The sequence below is a fragment of the Rhinoraja longicauda genome, chromosome 4 (assembly GCF_053455715.1).
Source record: "Rhinoraja longicauda isolate Sanriku21f chromosome 4, sRhiLon1.1, whole genome shotgun sequence".
Taxonomy (NCBI): domain Eukaryota; kingdom Metazoa; phylum Chordata; class Chondrichthyes; order Rajiformes; family Arhynchobatidae; genus Rhinoraja; species Rhinoraja longicauda.
The window spans coordinates 29,875,633-29,897,365 of NC_135956.1; the positions used below are offsets into that span (position 1 = coordinate 29,875,633).

General features: G+C 40.5%; 1 protein-coding gene across 1 annotated transcript in view; it reads left to right on the top strand.

The window, feature by feature from the left end:
• Positions 1-21,733, top strand: part of chd7 (chromodomain helicase DNA binding protein 7) — a 191,466-nt gene that overhangs the window by 35,531 nt on the left and 134,202 nt on the right. Inside the window, exon 4 of the mRNA XM_078397437.1 lies at positions 20,197-20,555. Within this exon, the coding sequence (XP_078253563.1) occupies positions 20,197-20,555 (359 nt within the window). The remainder of the gene's footprint in view (positions 1-20,196; positions 20,556-21,733) is intronic.

Consider the following 21,733-nt stretch of genomic DNA (forward strand, 5'->3'; position numbering starts at 1 on the left):
GTGTCCAGTACCTCATATGCAGGTTAACAAAGTCCTATAAAGCTGCAACGTGACTTCCTGACTCTTCTACTTAATACCCCGACCAATAAAAGCAAGAATATCACTGCCTTTATCAGTGAATCTACTTGAGTTGCCACTTTCAGGAAGCTATGGGCATGGACTCCAGGATCCTTCTGTACATCAATGCTTTGAAGTCTCGTGCCATTAACTCTATACGTTCCCCTTGCTTTCGATTTCCCAAAGTGCAACAGCTCACATTTGCTCGGATTAAACTCCATCTGCCAATTTCTGTAACTGATCTATACTCTGCTGTTTCCATTGACAACCATCCACGTTGTCCACAGCTCTTACCAATTTTGGTCCTGTGTGTAGGGAGCATTGTAATGGGCTGAGAATGCATCCTTGTGTGGCACCATTGTTGAGAATTATTGTGGATGATGGTTAACTCTTGACCTGAAGAGCAGCTGGTGAGTGGAAAGGCGCAGGAAATCCAGCAACTCCTAATTATGGCATGCACATTCTTGAGCATTTTCATGATCATCCATGACGTAAATGCTTATGCGTCAGTCCTGCTGAGAGTCAAGAACACAGCAGTGCTATGTAGAATAAAGGGCCAGTTCATGCTTGCTGGAAGGAGCAGTTCAAAGAATTATTCAATTGTGAGTTATTTTGCTGGAGAATGGAGTCAAAGATAAAGTCCTCACTTGCTGACAAGATTAAAAGGGCCATGTCAGCAGAAAACAGTCAAGGAAGCAATCTGCCTACAAAGGCCCTGCTGAAGTTCTAAGAAATGGAAAAGGTAAATTGGGGACAGGGGTTCATGTCCTCATTTTCCCATGTCTGAGAAGAGGATATGCTAGGGGTCAACAGATGCTATAATTGTGAACATCTTCACAAAATGCGAGGAATTAGATTGTGGCAGCGACAGGGTCAGCTTGCTGTCTGCACTGATTCTTACTGTCTTACATTCAGGCCATGTCATCCTAAGGAGCCTCCTATCTGTGGCCAAAGATTCTATTTTGAAGATGTTTTCATCGTGTAATAACGTTTTGTGAATTTTCTTTCACTTAAACCATTCACTCCCTACAATTGAGCAGGAATGCTGGAATACCCTTGTATTTGACTGCCTTGAGAGTCAAATTTTTATTCTTATTATTACATTTTATGCATGCTGTGATTTTAATCACAGGAATGTAGCAAGTCCAATGTGAATACAGTTTGGTATCATGCAAGGCTGTGCTAATTGTGCATCATTGTGCTAATACCTGACCTTTCTTGTGTCAATGCAGCACCTCTGCTAACTCTACTCTGTTGGGAAGCATATTGGCCTGCAGGATAAATGGGAATCTGTTGTCTCCGCTTCAGGACCAAGGTTACTCCAATCTTGGTTCGATCCTGACAACAGGTGCTTCCTGTACGGAGTTTGTACATTCTCCCTGTGACTGCGTGAGTTTTCTCCGGGTGCTCCGGTTTCCTGCCACACTCCAAAGACGTACAGATTTGTATTTTAATTGGCTTCTGTATAAAATAAAATTGTAAATTATCCTTAATGTGTAGGATAGTGCTCAAGTGTACGGGGTGATCGGTGGTCGGCGTGGACTCTGGTGGGCCGAGGGGCCTGTTTCTGCATTGTATCGTTAAAGCCTAAAGTCCCTCACTGAGCTGCAGTGCACAAATGAGTGCATGTGCACCTTTGGAAACTGAGCTACAAGTCATGGAGTTGTTCCTTGATGCCAGAGGAATGCTGGAAAAGATAGGAATGAAGTACTGAAATAGCAGATCAGCTATGATTATGTTGCATCATGGAACATGCGTCTATTTTCAGTTTGTGTGACTTGTTCATATAGGGAAAGGCCCTTCCACTCTGCAAAGCTAAAGTCATCTGTCAATCTTACTCCTGCGACACTGCCTCCGAGAACCTGGAAAATGTGGACCACTTTCTATATCTCAAGGGCTACCTTCTTGCAAAGATCAGTGTAGGTGATTACATTCACCTTTGGCCTCAGTGCTACTTTGCCATACTGTAGGCTTATAAAATCTACTGGTAAAATAAGTAAGCTAATGTCAGCACCCTGTCCAAGGCCAGCATCCCCAGCATTAAATCTCCAGTTACAGTTCGCCCAGCTCCGATTTACAGGCCATATCATTTGCATGCCTAATGCTACACTGAAGCTGACATTTTTTTCAAGGCCCGTCACAACAAGGAAGAACCAAGGAGGTGAAGTGGTTCAAGGATGTTCTCAGAGCCTCTTTGTAAAAAGTATAAATCCACCTGTCCCAAGATAGTTTAACATGTATGAACAACATTCAGATAGCCATGAGAACCTGAAGACCGATTTTATCCGAATGCAGATATCCTGCTTAACTAACACCAAATCCTACACCACTCACTTGCCATCTTTTCAAACACCATCTCCCTTGTGTGGAAGAATCTATGGGTCTTGTATTGACCTCACCAATCATTTCAGAACCTGTAAAACTGCAGTGGAAGCAAGTGATTGCCTAGGATAGGTTTACGTAGGAAATTTGGTTGCATGCATTATTGTATTATGTGATAGTAATTGTAATCAAAAGGTTCAAATTGATCCTTTGGGCCAGACCATGACATCAGTAACAAACTAGCAACATATCTCACTGATCTATGTGGTAAAATTGATTTCTGTTATTGACTTCCCGGTAGGTGCTGCTGTGATCCTAAATGGCAGAGCCTGGTGATCTGTCTTGGGTAATTCAGTATTGTATAGAGGTTCTGTTTGAGTCTGTGAAATGGCAAGACATTTTTTTGACTGTTAGTATTGTATTGTAGGCTGGCACTGGTACAGATTGCCAGGGATGGTCTTTGTATTGAATCTGACATTGTGATTTGTGAGTGACGTTTTGTTGCTGCTGTGTCCAATAGGGCATTGTATCAGGCGCTTCTAATGAAAAATTGTAAGTATGAGAAATGTTTTGTTAATATTTGGACAGTTTAGACGTTTGCACAATACAGGAAACTGAAATCTTACACCAATGGCGGTCAGTAATAGCACATGATGGCTAGATTGAAGTGCTGTTTTCTACAGGACTTAATGCGCACAAATTGTCCCTAAAGTTCCCACAACTGATATTGTACAGTATGGGAATCTTTGGTGGGGGAATCAATGAACCTTCAATATTTTAAGGTTGGATATCAAAATGTCTTGTTAAATCTTTCATGATAAATTAAACTTATTTTTAGAAAATGTTTTTGAGAAATAGATTGCCAAACTTGGTATGATTTTGTAAGAAAGTGTAGTTTTGTGTCAATTCGTTTGCTGCAGTACTGCAGTCAGTTGTGCTAGAATGGATGTTTCCCTATTGGTAATTGGATACAATGCAACTGAATTAGGGAATACAATTTCTATTATGTGGACTGAATTAATTATTTCATGAAAGTATCACAAAATGCTGGAGTAACTCAGTGGATCAGGCAGCATCTCAGGAGAGAAGGAATGGGTGACGTTTCGGGTCGAGACCCTTAATTATTTCATGATTTCGATTGAGATTTGGAGAACGACTGGAAATTGAAAAGCAGAAAAAAAAGCTGCCTTCGGAGAAAGTGTCTAGGCAAAAAATAACTTTTCGTATAACTTCCCCATAGAAATCGGACACCATTGAAGTTTAACAACAGTCTGGCCCGATGGTTCCACCACAAGTGGGAATTGAAATTGACAAGCAATTGCCTCTCTTGATACACGCAAGGATACTTCATTAAACAATGTAATATAGTTCATATTTTTGCAGTAACAAAAAAAAAAAAATCAGTAGCATTTAAAGTGGAGATAAATTTGTGAAAGAGTTGGCTATTGAAGGTTTTTGGGATCGGGCATAGAGGAAAAGTTGAAGCTTGGGATAGATCAGCCACGATCATACTGAATGGCTGGCAGGCTTGAGACGACAATGGGCTATTCCTATTTTGTGTCTTTGGGTAAAACAATGTCTTAAGTTTGTGACCGTTGGGAACAAAAAATCTATTTGGTATATGAGATTTCTTGGCTCTGTTTTTGAGGCCATTACAAACCATTATTTTGCAAATCTGTATAGCTTTCTAATGTGCCCTTTTGGGATACTTGTATTTGATTTCTAAGATCTGGTTGTTTAGCCAGTAGAAAATGAGTGAAACCAGGAATTTGAGTGAAATAGATGAAGATTGAATTGGAGCATCGCAAATTTCCCACATCAAAAGAAAATTAGATATCTAGAGAATCAAATTATTCAAATAATTTAGTGCCGCATTGAGCTATTTATTACTAATCAGAAATCTGAATCAAAGGGAACATGGAGTTCAGGGGATGCCTCCATTTTGACATCTGCAGTACTCCTTTTCAGATAGCCTCGATTGGTGAATTGGAAAAATTGAAAAACTTAACTGACACTTGTAATAAAAGGTATATTATTTAAACTGTAATTTAAAATTTCAGAAGATGCAAATCAATTTGGGCAGCACAGTGGCGCGGCAGTAGAGTTGCTGCCTTACAGTGCCATAACCCCGGGTTCAATCCTGACTACGGGTGCTGTCGTCCCAAAGGAGTGTAGGTTTGTAGGTTAATTGGCTTCTGTAAATTGTCCCTAGTGTGTAGGATAAAACTAGTGTAATGGGTGATTGTTAGTTCGTGTGGATTCAATGGGCTGAAGGGACTGGATTAAACAAAAATGAGCTTAAACATACCATCTTATCCACGTGAATTTGTCTTCTGGTGAAAAGAACCCTTTTTTAAAAAAGGATAGTCCTGACTGTAATGTACGCAATTTCCCCCCTTCTCATAGCTCAATCATGTAGTGTTTTTTTACATCGTTTGAAATGTAATTCTTCCAAATTGACAGGTTTGTGAATGAGTCTGAGCTCAAACTAATAGTCCTGTTGACTGTTCATCGTTGTCTAATTTATTATTTCTAACAGATGCTTAATTTTATTATTGCGGAAATGGTTCAGATGTTTGCGCATTCAACTGTTTGTATTGTGTCGCCATTTGAAGTGTTGATTTGGTGTTTTAAGAGAAAAATACTTGAAATATAGATAATCTTTCTGAACAAGGTTACTTCGAATTGATTGAATAATGCAGCATGGAAGCAGGCCCATCAAGTCCATGCCAACCATCGATCACCCATTCGTACCAACTCTATTATCCCACTTCCACATCCACTGTCCACACACTGGGGGCAGTTTACAGAAGCCAAATAACCTACAAATCTGTAGGTCTTTGGGATATGGGAGGGAATTGAAACACCTAGAGGAAACCCATGTCGCGAAAGGGAGAATGTGCAAACCCCATGTAGACTGCATTTGAGGTAAGGGTCAAACTCGATCCTGAGGCACTGAGGCAGCAGCTCTACGACTGTTGAGGTGTTAAGAATGTTATCTCCAGGTATCTGTCAAATGTATTCTGATCTAAGGGAGTTTTTTTTACAATAAGTTTGCAAACTGAGAATTGGTAATAGTTTATCAGTATTATAATTGATTTCGGAAGAATCTGAAGTGCTTGGAGAAGTCAATCTCCTTTGGATTCAAAAGCAAAATATTGTTGGAACTCTGAAATTAAAAATCAGAACTTGTATCATGCAGCATTTGTGGAGAGACATTAGAACTGGCTAAACAAAGATTTGATGTTTTTAAACGTTGGTAGTGATGATCAGTGGTTGGGATGAAGAGGGGAGAGAAATATGTGTACGGCAAAGGTGGAATGTAGCAAAATGAACGGAGCAAAGGATGGGTCTCGAGCTGAAAGCCAAGCAACAAAAATACTGGGAACAGATGTTTTTGGTAAAAAGGGAATATTAGTAAAGATCGGAAATGTGACTATGAAAACAAACAACATAATTGAATGATAGATTGAAGCTTATGTTCAACTTCAATTTCAGTGAAGCAGCGTATGAGAAATCAAATTGAATGGCACAGAAAATTAATGTGAAAAGTGAGCAGAATGTTATAATTATGGACTGAGAAAAGGTGCTTCTGAACAGTCACCTATTTGCATTTAATCTATGGCGATAACCATATGATCAAAATACAAAGTACAAAATAATTTTACTTGTGGGTAAAAATGGGTCTTAGGCAATGGTAAGTGTTAAAAACATTTTTTTAAAGAGTATTTAAAGTAACCTAGGACGGATGACTTTTGCTCTTCGAAGCAATATAAGTGGAGATTATAAGTGCTTGACCACGTGAAGGGCTACAATAATTGAGCAATTGAACAATAAAATGAGAAAAATGTGGATTATAGGGCTTCATTAGTCTTCAATAATCCCAGTTATTGTGATCCATGTTGGTATTTTTGCCGCCAAGTACTACTAGCATCTTGCAGCCTTTGGACTAAGGTGTTATTTCAACATGCAATGCTTATTTGCCTTTGTGATTAGGGAAATGGAGAAAAGATCATTCATTAACACTCATTGTTATATGGAAGAATTTACATCATAAAAGGTGCTGTCAATGTTATAACAACTGGTTGGGGTGAAATGAAGCAAATGATCAGTCGTATGTGTGAAAGACTTCTCAAGAAGAGCAGTATTGTGCCGGCAAGTTAGACAAGCATTGATGGCATCATCATGAAAGGAGTCAAGGAACTCCTTGCTTCACCTGTAAAATTGACAACTGAGGGTATCTAAGAGCTGATAAAAGGAGAAGGCAACAGCCGACGAGGAAGAAGAAAGTTAAGCCTTCATGATAGTGTGGAAGTCTTTAAGATAATGATCCAAAAATTAATGAAAGTTGTCCATAGTATTGAGTAATGCATCCCTTGTCACTGGAAGTTGTATGAAGAAAAATGATTAAAATTATTAATGGTTTCTGTGATATTACTTTGTTTTGAATTGATCTCAGGGAGGCTGTAAATACTGGCCCTGGCAATGATGCATTCATCCCATAAGTGATGATTTGGTAGGGTGAACAATATGAGAGCAAAGGAGATCAGCATCTTAACACTGAGTCCCAAGATGAAAATCCTCCATACAAAATAATGGAAATCTACCTCCAGTGCAATGACATTTTGCATTAGTTCTTTCAGAATAAATCCCTTTTGTTAACCAAGGGAGAGCTATACTCGTGCGTCTATTCTCCAACCCTCTGCAGCCGCTTCACTAATCCTCCCGCTTTTTTAAAAGCATGCCTCCCCTGCCCTAGAAATGGTCCACAAATTTCAGAAATCTTGCATCCTTCATCTTCGACTATTTTCTAGCATTCATTTGTTATCTTTTATTTCTGTAATTGTTTATATGGGCTTTGAGAGTAACGCTACAATGGTAAACTTTGAAATCATTTTTTTATAGTCCCGATCCCTAAAATGTTTGTGTTACTCAGTCGCTCCCTCTGATCTGCATCATTAATTACAACGTGAACCAAGACTTCTGATTCTTTGCTTTCTACTTTCGGTATTTTCCACAGTCGTTTTTTGATACCTTTGACCTGTTTGGCAGGGAGGCAATCTCGGAGATACCATCTCGGGGTCAAATTGGTGGTCATTTGCGTGCCTTTCCAAATCTCTATTTCTTAGCTCATGACCAATTATCTGTTCCTTCATCTGTGTCATCACAGTGCTATATGCCGCGCCGTTGTGTTTGGCTGCCTGCCACTGTATGTTTCTTTTTTTTCCTAGTCAGATGTACAGCACTTTGGTCAACGTGGGTTGTTTTTAAATGTGCTATACAAATAAATTGACTTGACTTGACTATGCTCCCAGATATATCTTTATCCTTGCCAGTATCCTGGTTGCAAACTGTCTTCAAACTTTTTTAAGAAGCTGGATTAGTCCATACACTGCTTTCAGCCTTTCCCAACATTCATTACCTTACGATGGAACTTTATTTATCCCAGGAGGAAAATTGGTTTGCCAACAGTCATAAAAAAAAACAACAAGATACATGAAACATTAAATTAAAGTGACGTGTGGAAAGTTCAGCATTTGGGATGTGCAAAGATTGGGGTGGAGTCAGTCTATCCTACGGCAGAAGGGGGAGGAGTTGTACAGTTTGATAACCACAGGGAAAAGATCTCCTGTGCCAGTCTGTGCTGCACTTTTAAATTGGTACATGTGATTAGGCCCACTGAGAAAGAGAATTCATTAGCATTCATTCTTACCTTGAAGTTGGCAGACACAGTAAATGTAAATCCCAAGAGATTATACAGGTTTATTAAGAGCAAAAGGATAACAAAGGAGAGAATAGGTCCCTTTAAGGATCAACAGCTATATTTGCGTCATTTTTAATTAAGGGGGGAGGTGCAGGAAGAGTGGAGAATGGTTCATGAACAAGGGGCTGCTAGGACAAAACGGGGAACTAAAGGGTGGTGAGCCTGTGATCAATAGTGGGTAAATCACTGGAGAGGATTTTGAGGGGTAGGCACTACAATCATTTGGATAGGCAAGGATTGAGTGAGGATGGTGAGCACGGCGTGGGAAATAATACCGATGCTCCTCAATTTATGATGCTTTGACTTACGATACTTCGACTTTACGATGGTGCAAAAGCTGGGCAACGCCAGCGAGCGGCAGTTCGCTTCCGGTCACGTGATTGGGTGTATTTAAATGCATTTTCGACTTACGATATTTCAGTTCATGATGGGTTTATCGGGAACGTGACCCTATTGGAAGTTGAGGAGCAACTGTATTACAAATTTGATTCTTTTTTTTTTGAAGAGCCAACAAAGAGGATTGACGAGTGTATGGCGGTTGTCCCTTTGTCCTTTGTGGACTTTAGCAAGGTCTTTGAAAATGTCTGGTAGGCTAATCCGGAATATTTAGATCACATGGAATCCATGGTGAGTTAGCAAACTGCATTTAAAATTGAGACATAAGAGACTGCAGGTGCTGTAATCTTGAGCAAAAAAAAATGCTGACAGAACTCAACGGATCAGGAAGCATTTGTGGAGGGAATGGCTAGACAAATTTATGAGAATAATACAGCGTTCTGATTTTAGTAGTGGACAACAAATATTAGGATACAATAGGGAAGCGGCAGCATCTCTGGATTGAAAGAATGGGTGACGTTTTAAGTGGAGGTGCAACACCTGTCCCTATACCACCTCCCTCGACTCCGTCCAAGGACCCCGACCGGCAGACTTTTCAGGTGAGGCAATGGTTCACTTGAACCTCCGTGAACCTCATCTACTGTATCCACTGCTTCAGCTGTGGACTCCGATGTATCAGCGAGACCAAGCGCAGGCTAGGCAATTGTTGCGCTGAACATCTCCGCTCAGTCCGCCTAAACATTTTAACCCCCCTTACCATTCCTGTGCTGACCTTTCTGTCCTGGGCTCCTTCACTGTCAGTGGAATCCAGTGCAAATTGGAGGAACATTACCTCATATTTCGCTTGACTAACTTACACTCCAGCAGTATGAATATTGACTACTCTAACTTCCAAGTGACCCTTGCTTTTCCCCTCCATCCCTCCCCCTTCCAGTCTGACTGTCCCCAATTAATTTTTATTTCAGTATGCTTTGTTGTCACCTCCTAGCTAACAATGATCTATTCTACATTTTCCTTGAGCTTTGACCCCTTTGATGTCTTGTTTTCATGCCTTACCCTTCCTTATCTCTGTCTCCCTCTTCCCTGACTCAGTCTGAAGAAGGGTCTCAAAGTTTTCAAGCGAATTAGCTTGGGGCTAAGGGAATCAAGGGATATGGGGAAAAAAGCTGGACCAGGGTACTGATTTTGGATGATCAGCCATGATCATATTGAATGGTGGTGCTGGCTCGAATGGCCTACTCCTGCACCTGTTTTTTCTATGATCCAAATCATCACCCATTCCTTCTATCCAGAGATGCTGCCTGTTCCAATGAGTTACTCTAGCATTTTGTGTCTATCTTTGGTGTAAACCAGCATCTGCAGTTCCTTCCTACACATACTATAGAGAAGCATCAGACTGGTCTTCAAATTAATTCTGTAGGTTCTTTTACATCTGCCAGGGAGCAGAAGTAATCTTGCGTGAATACCTGCAGTTCTACCAATGCAGGTTTTCCAGCCTTAGTTTAAGTGTCACCAGGATCCCACCTTTGTCTCTGTAGGGCATGGATCCATGCATTTCATGATGTGTGAATAATACCAACAAGATTACAATTAACAACTGCGCAATAGTGGCTTTATCTAGATGATAGACACACAATGCTGGAGTACCAGGCAGTATCTCTGGAGAGAAGGAATGGGTGACTTTTCAAGTCGAGACACTTCTTCAGACTGATGTCGGGAGTGGGCGGTACATAGATAAGGTAGTGTAAAGATAAGGAAGTGTAAGGTGTGAAACCAGGACAAAGGGAATGTGAATCAAGGAAAATGTAGAATAGATCATTGGTAGTTGAGAAAGTAACAACAAAGCAAACAGATAAAATGTAGTTGGAGACAGTAAGACTGGTCCGAGAACTGGGAAGGGGGAGGGAATGGAGAGAGAGAGAGGAAAAGCAAGGGCTACTTGAAGTTAGAGAAGTTAACGTTCATACCACTGGGGTGAAAGCTGCCCAGCGAAATATGAGGTGCTGTTCCTCCAATTTGCACTGGGCCTCATTCTGACAATGGAGTAGGCCCAGGACAGAAAGGTCAGTGTGGGAATGGGAGGGGAAATTAAAGTATTGAGCAACCAGGTTATCAGGTAGGTTTAGGCGGACTGAGCGGAGGTGTTCAGCGAAACTATCGCCGAGCCTGCTCTTGCTCTCGCCGATATCCATACCTGGAACAGCGGATACACTAGATGAGATTGGAGGAGGTGCAAGTGAACCCCTGCCTTGTCTGAAAAGACTGTTGGGGTTCTTGGACTGAGTCGAGGGGGGAGGTATAGGACTGGTGTTGCATCTCCTGCGGCTGCAGGGGAAAGTACCTGGGAAGGGGGTGGTTTAGGTGGGAAGGGACGAGTTGACTGGGAAGTTGAGGAGGGAACGGTCTCTGCGGAAGGGGTGGAGATGGGAAGATGTGGCCTGTAGTGGGATCTCCAAATATGTTGGAGGATACTGTATGCGACGGCTGGGGTGGAAGGCAAGGACAAGGAGGACTCTGTCCCTGTTACGAATGGGAGGAGGGGGAGCAAGAGCGGAGCTGCGGGATATCGAGGAGACCTAGTGAGGGCCTCATCTATATGGAAGCCCCGTTCTCTAAAGAAGGAGGACATCTCCAATGACCTGGTATGGAATGCCTCATCTTGGGCAGATGCGGCTTAGACGGAGGAATTGGGAGTAGGGGATAGTGTCTTTACAGGAAGCAGGGTGGGAAGTGTAATCTAGATAGCTATGGGAGTCAGTGGGTTTATAATACCGAGTGGCTTTATTTAAATGGTTACTGATAATCCACCTTCCAAGTTACGTTTCCACAACCCTGTCGCCTACGGATGCGTCATACTATACTGAAAATGGGGGGGGGTCAGAGGTTAGGATGAAGAACATCTGGAAAAGAGGTCAAACCTGTCACACATTCACTTGAAGAACATGGTATGGCCATTTAAATGGGACTACCTGTTTTCATTGTAACTCATTTTGCTTGTAACCACAGGTGTTTGGATTTGCAAGCCTCAGGCAGCTCAGCAACTGAAAGTGGACAAAATGTGCTGAATTGTTAATGTTAAATGCATTTTTGGCAGTTTCTGAGTCAAGACGAGCAGCAGTATTTCCCCCTTGCCCCTCCTGTCATTGCCACTTGAGGCCTTCAAGCTCTTCAGCCAATAAATAAGATTGTGGTTGACACTTGATCTAAATCCACATACCCACTTTATAATGCTAACTGAAGATTGTGTTAATCAAAGGTATTACAATCTTGCATTCAAATCAAGAATTGACTTCAATTAATGTTCGTGAAATCTCGTGTGATTCCCCCCGTCCCCCCCAAAATAAAACTACTTTTGGGGATAATTTAAAATTCCCTCTCGAAAGACTTGACCCTGAATTTTGTAGAAGGTTGTCTAGCCTGGTGAAAGTGGTTTCTTTTCAATCATAACATTAGTTTCCCTTGCTATCTTGAACTTGAACATATCACTCCTTAATTTTGCCATTTCCAGAAAGTAGGGAATAAATTTGTATTATCATTCCTAATGACCCAGAAATCGAGTTAGTGACAAATCTACAGTACAGTCCTGCAAAGATCATTACACCCACAAGATATGCCCAGAGCTGCTCATGTTCCTACATTTAGTCCAACTAGGACTTTGCCAAATCTGGCATTATATTTGCATACTTAATGTACATCTTTGTATCTATCATCTGTCTTTAATAAATTTAGTGTTTGAAGCCACAATGTACCTAATTACAGATTACCACCACTAGTCATATTCTACTTGCTTATAGATTCAGCCAGTTATCCTACCTATTTTGTTTCCCCAGCCTATTTCCTGAACTGGTCAGTAATTTACTGAATTGCAAGAGCTTTAGTTTTGGCTAACAACCATATGAGGGTGTTTTTAAATGCCATCTAATGTGATATAAAAATCCATTGATAATTTTCCAGATTATGGGTAGAGTTGTTAAATTTATTACATTGAAAATTCAATGCTTATCAAGTTCAGAATTGAGGAAGTTGGCTGCAGAAGGGGCATTTTGGAGATGTTAATGAAAATCCAGTTTTTGATTCTATGCTTCAGCAGACTATCTGCTATGATCTTGGTGCTGCCCAGTCTACTAAACGTTAATTTCAATAATTGAAGAGCAAGGTCCTTAGTGGATAAAATCCCTGCTGAACTCTTAAAACATTGCAAAGTACCACTTCTGGCATAAATTCATCACCTTCCCAACGGGAGAGATGAGATTGCAAGGGAAGCTTGAAGTCAATATTAACAGACCACATTCAAGAAAGAAGACTGGTCTAATTTATGGAAATTAGAGCAAAAACCATCATTTGAGCTCCTCAATTGCTTCAATCCAGTGTGGTGCTGACTTAGTCCACCAAGTGGTAAATGGGCAAGATTTTCATTGCACAACAAATCCAACATCAAAAAAAACATGGAGAGCAGCAGTAGCCACTGTACTTGACCTTTAATCAACCAAAGATGCCGATTGATTGGCTGAAGGAATTCTAGAGAATTCATTTGGATGTCTTCAGAACTTGGAATGTACTACATATGTTAGATATTGACATAAAAACCATGATCCAGATAAAGCTATCACTGACCCAGTCTTGGAGTGGAGTGGTGCCAAACAAGGCAGTGCAATTGCACCAATTTTGTTCCTTGCAAATCTGCACGTCATCTCAAACAAGTTCACTGCTAGAGTAGAACTGATCTATTGGCCACACTGGAAGACATTCAGCCTTTTCATTCCCACTTTAAAATCATGATCATCCTGACCTCTTATCAAACACTAATAAATTCAATGGGCGAGCCTCAGGTCATTGACTTGACTGTGATGCATATGAGGAAATGGGTGTTTTACTAAATATACAATGTCAAAAGTCCTCCACCAATCTGCCCTGTTGCACAACTCTACCCATAATAATTGAGATCTGTTGTCCCCAGAAAATATAAATTTGACTCCATAACCTCTCTCAGCACAGACAGACATTGGTGTTGAAATTCTCCATTGCCTTCATCTGATTAAGGTAAAGTGTGAGATGCCAAGATCTCAAATCCAGCACCATCCATGTGTTTTACTGAGCAGTGATGGTCTCCTGTTTGTATCGGAGACCTGGCAATCTTATTGGTCATCTCAAAGCACTGGTGAAGTATATATGTTATCTCTGCACAATTCTCCAAGTGGGTTACCAGAATAGATGAAAAATATGTGTACTCAGGCCAATGTCCCCCGTGTTAAGCTTCTGATTAAGTGCAACTTACTCCACGAGGCTGTCCATTTCATCAGTCTACTTGGCAGCAGACTCCTGAAATACATACATCTGCCAGGCCAACGTTTTCCAGGGGTAGCAGAGAAAACTCCTTGGAGTTGTTCTCCCTCCCGCAAAATAGGAATGTTCCTGGCAAAAGTAGAGAAGCATTGTAAAAGACATTGGGCATCTCAGATCCATGTGGCAGGAACACTGGTCCAATTGCAAATGGTGGAAATAGCAGAATATATCCAAAAACCCACCCACCCCTCTGTCAAGCACCCTCGTCCCTATCGATGGCAGGTTTATCTAAGACTTGGTTACTTTCTAAACAAGTATTTGATGCCATGGGATAACATTAAGGATTTTCTTAAATTCACAAAAAGAGGCTAATAAAGGCACCTGGAGAAGTTTTATGCACCTTTTAAACATGGGCATCATCTAATGAATCCAAGATCTAATAGTAAACTAATTCTTTGTGCCAAAAATTACAGGAAGCTTTGCTTTTGAGAATATAAAAAAACTGGCTTTAATACAGAATTAATCTCTCCAAGCAAATGGAAGTTGAAGTGCCATTTACTTAAAAAGGTGCATTTCATCCGTTGGCATTTTGTTGGTATTTACTGATATTTACCACGAGGTGCAATGTTGTGGCTTAATCTGCATGACGCCTGTGTTTATTGCTCGCCACCTGGTCCTGATTTTGTTCATGGGTTTGCTAGCTGGTTGAAAGTGGATCTGCAGAGGAAGGGGAGAGGAAGATATTACGTTTGGTACAGAAGAACACATTTGAGAAGAGAGAAGAATGAGATCAAGAAGATTCCTTGAGCTATGGTAGTTGCAAGTCTAACAGAGCTTGCCTATGAGGGAATGGCTGAAAGACACTGAACAGTGGCAAGTTGCAATCTGTTAACATGAGTTGTCGCCAGGCCATGCAGCTACTCATTTAAATGCAGAATTTCAAGTCAACAAACTGATTCTGGAAAGCACAGCTACTTTTAAACTAAGCAGCCAATAACAAAACATTATTTACTTGTATACACATTACTAGCTATCTATGATGTCTGGTGTGGTTTAATCTGTAACTGGCAAGATTTGACTTCATGCATTATAAACTCCTATTGCAGTGTTAACGCATTGCCATGAGCTCTGAAAGGAAAAAGCTTCAAGTGAAAGCTTGGGATTAAAATGTGTCCTTTGCCTAATTTATTGTGTTTGTATGAATTATTTCCCAATGGTTAAAAAGTGAAAGCACACGATTTCCAAGGAAAAGCAGCAAATTGGACCAATATTGGTTTTGTGCCAAGTTGAGTATTGTGCAAGTTGTTAGCAGTAGGGTTTCACAAAGTTCGTTGGCCTGTTCCTTGCTTTTGCAAATGAATTTACAGAATTCTCTCCCAATAGTTTTCCCATCACTTACCTGAGGCCCATTGACCTATAGTTTCTTGGATTCTCACTACTTCCCTTAAACGGAGGAACAACATTGGCCACTCTCTAGTCCTCCGGGACCTCGCCTGTGGCTGGATCCTCATCATGCCCCCCCCCCCCCCCCCCCCCCGTGATAGACAATAGGTGTAGGAGTAGGCCATTCGGCCCTTCGAGCCAGCACCGCCATTCAATGTGATCATGGCTGATCTTCTCTTGATTCCGTCATTAACCTAGGATAGATCCCATCAGGCCCTGGGGACTTATCCACCTTAATGCTCTTTGAGAGCCTCAGCACCACCTCCTTGATCTCAAACTCTCCTGGCATATTTATATTCTTCATACTGATGTCACGATCCTTCAGTTCTTTTCCTCGGTGAATGCAGATGATTAGTACCTCACCTACATTCTCTGACTCACGCAATGATACTGTATCTGATTGGCAGTTTTGACTGTTAATTGATAACTATTACCTAATACATTATTTATCTTTTTATTTAATTTGTTTGGTATAAATTGGTCTAGTTGGGAAAATGGCCGTGGCATTAAATACTTGATTAGATTAGAGGTTTTAAACATCCCACCATTTACAAATGGCTTTACGACTATTGTTTTTTAATTTGCATCTCTTCTCCATACAGGTGTAAATGTAACCCTTGTAATTAAAGTTAGAGCATTTTGAATTTATTTAAATGATTCATTCGAATCATTTGGGTATGAAATAACAGGAAATAGTACATTTAGAATGTTCGTCATCGTGATGCAGCATGGAAACAGGACCTTCGGCCCAGCTCATTCATGCCGACCAGGAAGGAAGGGGAGGGGGAGGGGAGGAGAGGGTGATGCACCAATGCAGGAGAGGTTTGGGGCCAATGGCTCCACGTGGTCTCGTATCTTTCTAAATCTTTCTTATCCATGTACCTATCCAAATGTCTTTTAAATGTTGTTATTGTACCTGCATTAACTACTATCTCGGGCAGCTCATCGAATAAACTAAATCCAGTCAAATTCAAACAACCATTTCTAAAATTAATTGATGTGCAACAGCAGGGAGGTTTAAGATGATTCACTATCACCACCATAAAAGGAAATTATTGATGGGCTATAAATTCTCATATCTAATTCATGAATTAAAAAATCCTGCGGTGAAGTTGAATTGTTTCAGGAAGTATATTGAAATCTTGTTCCCATAGCCCATTCGAAGCCACTACGTGTTTTAAGACAGATTATGTGAAACTGTTTTGCAAATAGTTGGGAGGAAAGAAAATTTAGTAGGGTTACTTGTCCATAGTTGAATTTTGATGGTGCTAGATCTGTCTTGTCTTTAATTACAATATTAAATCTTCATTATAGGTGCCCTTTTCAATTAATTTTACAACTAGGTATGATTAAAAGTATGTTACAATATTGTGCAATTCTCTGAATTGGGACAGTGGGTATGTGTTTCTCTTCTTCCACCTTTGGTTATGTTACAGTTTCAAATTGCAGAAATCTCTCCTCTATAATTGAACAAGATATTCTTTTGCAGTTTTTAAATTTTCCAAGTTAGTGAAGGACTCAAAGTAACTATGGTCTAAGTGACCATTGAATTTCAGATGTAGTTTCTGGTGAGATAAAGACCTAATTTTTAAAAATGGATAAATCCTGTCTTTACAAAATCATATTTAATGAAAAAGATACTGTATCAACACCAAATTGTACACTTTATTTTTTTTTACATACCGTTTGGCTAATTGTACATTGAGAACCAACCATGCATTCGATGTGATTGGAAATGAACCATCTCCCATTAGTATCTCTTTTTTTGAGGGAATATAAAGACTGTCTGGATTTGCTGAATGTGTAGGTCATTGCAGCAATAAAGGCATCGATCCCATTTTATTTTATTTCCTCCTATCAATTAAGACATGCGGAGCACAGGATTAACCCATTTGTGATTTTTCTACTTTTAATTATGTTTTTCAGTGTTTTCTATGTAAGTAAAAACACAAATTAAACTAAATCAAGATACTAAAGTGTTTGGAAACTCCATGCCAGGAACTTTATGTTCCTCGGTATAAATTTATTCAAATAATTAAAATTTAGGGATTTCCCCACTATGGTCAGCAATAGAAACTCTCGAGGTGCAGCATGGCTGGTGAAAGATATACAGGCTTCTTTATGATTTATATGTTAACTATCTAACTCTCAGGCACCAGAAACTAACAGAAGTGTGCAATGGACACTTCAGTGGTGCAGAAGCTGATTAAAAAGTGACTTAAGAAATGGAATCGCATGCAATTAAAGATGCCTGTATCATGCATACTTTGGTCTTTTTAACCATCTGTTTATTATGTGATTTTTTTGCTTTGAGAAGATCTCCACTCTGAAACATTCATAATCTGACAGAAAGGGATTCGGGTAAAGTTGCTGTTAAAATTATGTAATACTTCCATGGATATGAAGTGATAAATTGATCAAAAGATTGATCATAAGGCTTCAGAGGACTGTTAATAGGAAATGTGTGTTCTATAAAGGTGTAGGAGCAGAGGCATATAAGGGTATATATCACTTTGGTTGAAAGTGGCATGGCAGATTGACAAAGTTGTAGCAGAATAAACAAAGATCTGATAGAAATATTTAAAATCTGATAGATACTTAAAATCATATAGTCAGATTAGATGGAGATGGAGATAAACTGCTCCCTTTGGTGGAAGCTGCAAAGACTGCATTTGTGGATTGCGGATGATCAGTAAAAGAACTGTAGTATGATAACCTTTAAGCAGTGAATAGTTGGAATCTGGAATGCACTGTCGTGAATAGCTGTAGAGATTAACTTTTGACGTTCAAAAATAAACTAGTAAGTAATTTAAAGGAAATAATTACATGGTAATTGGGAGTAGGCTAAGAGTGGGGCCAGCTTTGTTATATAGAACCAGCATAACTGAAAAAGTTGAGATAGTACCCTTCCATTCTGTGACCTAGCTGTATTCCATTTTAAACTTTTCTATTCCCTTCTCCCTCCTTGCCACCTGTTTCTAGAAAATACTTTTAAGAAGGGATATAATTGATGTGAATGAGTAGTTGGCTTACATTAGTTCACTCAGTTCTGCCGTCTAAAGGCGCTTTCTTGTGTGTTAAGTATTCATCTGCAAGTTTATTTATTACAATTTTGTGAATCATTCTTCTAAGCATTAAACCAATAAGAATTTTAAATTAAGATGAAAACTTAAGAGGTGACTCGGTAATATAACTGTCAGCAAATTTGCTTATAAATTGTAGTGATGGCGTTTTTTGTTTTTTGAACTTCTAGAATCAAAGATTTAGGTGAGTATCTTCAAGAGAGAACAGTAATGCACAAATGTGACTCTTAATCAGTGCTTTAAGAAGTAATATGCATCAATATTACCATAGACACTACTTCAGGTCATAATGCTGGTGTAAAATAGCCACTTTAAGTACATCTGATTTTAGATTAAAGAAATGGCAGAACAGTTAAACTAAGGAAGACAGAAACAATCTTCCAGAAATACTAGGGGACTGAGGATATAGTGGGAGGGAGGAACTGAAGAGAATCCACATTAGTCTGGAAATGGTATTAGGTAAACTGTTGGGACTGCAGGCAGATAAATCCCCAGGGCCTGATGGTCTGCATCCCAGAGTAGTCAAGGAGGTGGCCCTAGAAATCATGGATGCATTGGTGGTCATTTTCCAAAATTAGAGCACATGGTATTGGGGGTAGGGTATTGACATGGATAGAGAACTGATTGGCAGACAGGAAGCCAAGAGAAGGAATTAACGGGTCCCCAGTTATTTACAATATATATTAACGATTTAGATGAGGGAATTAAATGTGACATCTCCAAGTTTGCGGATGACATAAAGCAGGGTGGCAGTGTGAGCTGCGAGGAGGATGCTATGAGGCTGCAGGGTGACTTGGATAGGTTGGGTGAGTGGGCAGATGCATGGCAGATGCAGTATAATGTGGATAAATGTGAGGTTATCCACTTTGGTGGCAAGAACAGGAAGGCAGATTATTATCTGATGGTGTCAGATTAGGTCAAGTCAAGTCAATTTTATTTGTATAGTAAAGGAGGTGCAACCTGGGTGTGCTAGGTACATCAGTCACTGAAAGTAAGCGTGCAGGTATAGCAGGCAGAGAAGAAATAGCAGGCAGTGAAGAAAGCTAATGGCGTGTTGGCCTTCATTGCGAGAGGATTTGACTTTAGGAGCAAGGAGGTCCTACTGCAGTTGTACTGCAGGGTCCTGGTGAGACTGCACCTGGAGTATTGTGTGCAATTTTGATCTCCTAATTTGAGGAAGGACATTATTGAGGGAATGCAGCGTAGTAGGTTCACCAGGTTAATTACCGGGATGGCGGGACTGACATATGATGAAAGAATGGGTCGACTGGGCTTGTATTTACTGGAATTTAGTAGGATGAGAGGGAATCTTATAGAAACATATAAAATTCTTAGAGGATTGACAGGGTAGATGCAGGAAAAATGTTCCAGATGCTGGGGGAGTCCTGAACCAGGGGTCACAGTTTAAGAATAAGGGGTAGGCCATTTAGGACTGAGATGAGGGAAAACCTCTTCATTCAGTGAGTTGTGAATCTGTGGAATTCTCTGCCACAGAGGTCCGTGGAGGTCAATTCACTGGATGTTTTCAAGAGAGAGTTAGATTTAGCTCTTACGGCTAAAGGAATCAAGTGCTACGGGGAAAAAGCAGGAACGGGGTACTGATATTAGATGAAATGCCATGATCATATTGAATAGCAGTGCTGGCACAAAGGGCCAAATGGCCTACTCCTGCACCTATTTTTCTATGTTTCTATGTTACTTTCATGATTTGGCACTGATAAATTAACCAAAAGCAATATTTTGTTTATGACAAACATGTCAAGTGATGTGAAAGTCACCATACACACAATGAAAATTATGGGATCATGTGTTCCTTAAAAGTGTTGTTTTATCTGATTACAAGTACAATGTTATCTGATTATTTCAAGCAAAATTACTGACGTTTTAAAATTCTTTCACCCTTTTTAGTTGGTTTCAAATACTTTGGCTGATACTCAGTCAGACATGACTCAGATGAGTGGACAAAACTCTCAATTAGCAAGTGGAGAAGAGCGACAGAAGTCACTGGATCAACAACGGATGCAAGAGAAAGCCAATCGTATTGTGGCTGAGGCCATTGCCAAGGCTAAAGCTCGGGGTGAGCAGAATATTCCCAAAGTGATTGACCAACTGGTAATCTCTGACACGGCAGTGGATAGTTCAACTGAGGAGAAGAAGAAAAAGAAAAAACCAAAAGAAAAAAAAGACCCCAAGGACTCCAAAGAAGCAACGGAAAAAAAAACAAAGCCAACAGCAACTGCTAAGATCAAAAATAACAAAAATGCAAGGTAGGAAAGTAAATATCTTATTACTAACAGAAATTTTTGATCTTTTTCATGGTAAAGTTGAATTTGTCATATCTAGAAGTTGTTGAGATGTTTGGTTTGTACTTTGTAGGGGGGAGTTCTACTGCAGGTTGGAGAAACAGAAACATAACCCTGGGACCCCCCCCCCCCCCCAATCACCACTTCACAACTACTCACAGCCTGACTCCAGTCTGCAAAGACTGGCCCCTTCCCCACCCTCTGCAATTGCCACTTCACACCCACCTGCACCCTGACTCTAGTCTGCAAAGACTGGGCCCTCGTCGCCTACTGCCCCCTCCTTGCTGCCGAATATCAGTTTGGTCACTTCTCTATCTCCAACAATAGAAATTGAGGAAGTGGACACTATTCAGGAGACAGAAAGCCGGAAATCTCCAGGGCTGGATAATGTTTCCTCCTCTACTCTCAAGCTCTGTGTCAAACAACCGGTCTACATAGTCATTTTCAACCAGTCCCTGGAAACCTGTACTGTTCCTGCCTGCTTCAAAGTATCCATTATTGTCCCTGTACCCAAAAAGACACGGATCACTGGTCTTAATGACTACAGACTAATGTGAGGCTGGGAAAGCACATCTCGGACCCGCAGACCCTCAGCATAGGAGCACCGAACGCAAAGGTGCGTACTTTCCCCTCTCCTTTACTCACTCTACACCAAAGATAATAGAGCAGAGCAAGATAGACCACTCGACCCTAAAAACCGTAGTATGTCATGGTGCCATTTTAGTAGGCAGAAACTTGCGGAAACGTTTAAAAAGAAAAATAACAAAAATCTGTGAATTGGGAGATGAGATATTTTCTGCACTTTAATGGTACACATACTGTTCCCCAAAACACTGATTACACTGCGAGAGGCATAGCGAACGGCGGGTTTTGCTTACTAAAATGGCAGACGTTCCGCTCTTTTGCGTACTACACTTCAGTGTACGCAATTTCAGTGGAGTGGTTCATCTTGCTCCTCTAGTATCTTTGCTCTGCACCTCCACAGACTTCTGTCAAGCTTTTCAAGTTTGTGGATGACACAACCCTGATTGGACTGATCCAGGACGGGGAGGAATCTGCCTACAGACAGGAAGTGACACAGCTGTTGTTATGGTGCCTTCGTAACAACCTGGAGCTCAATGCTCTTAAGACTGGAACTGACC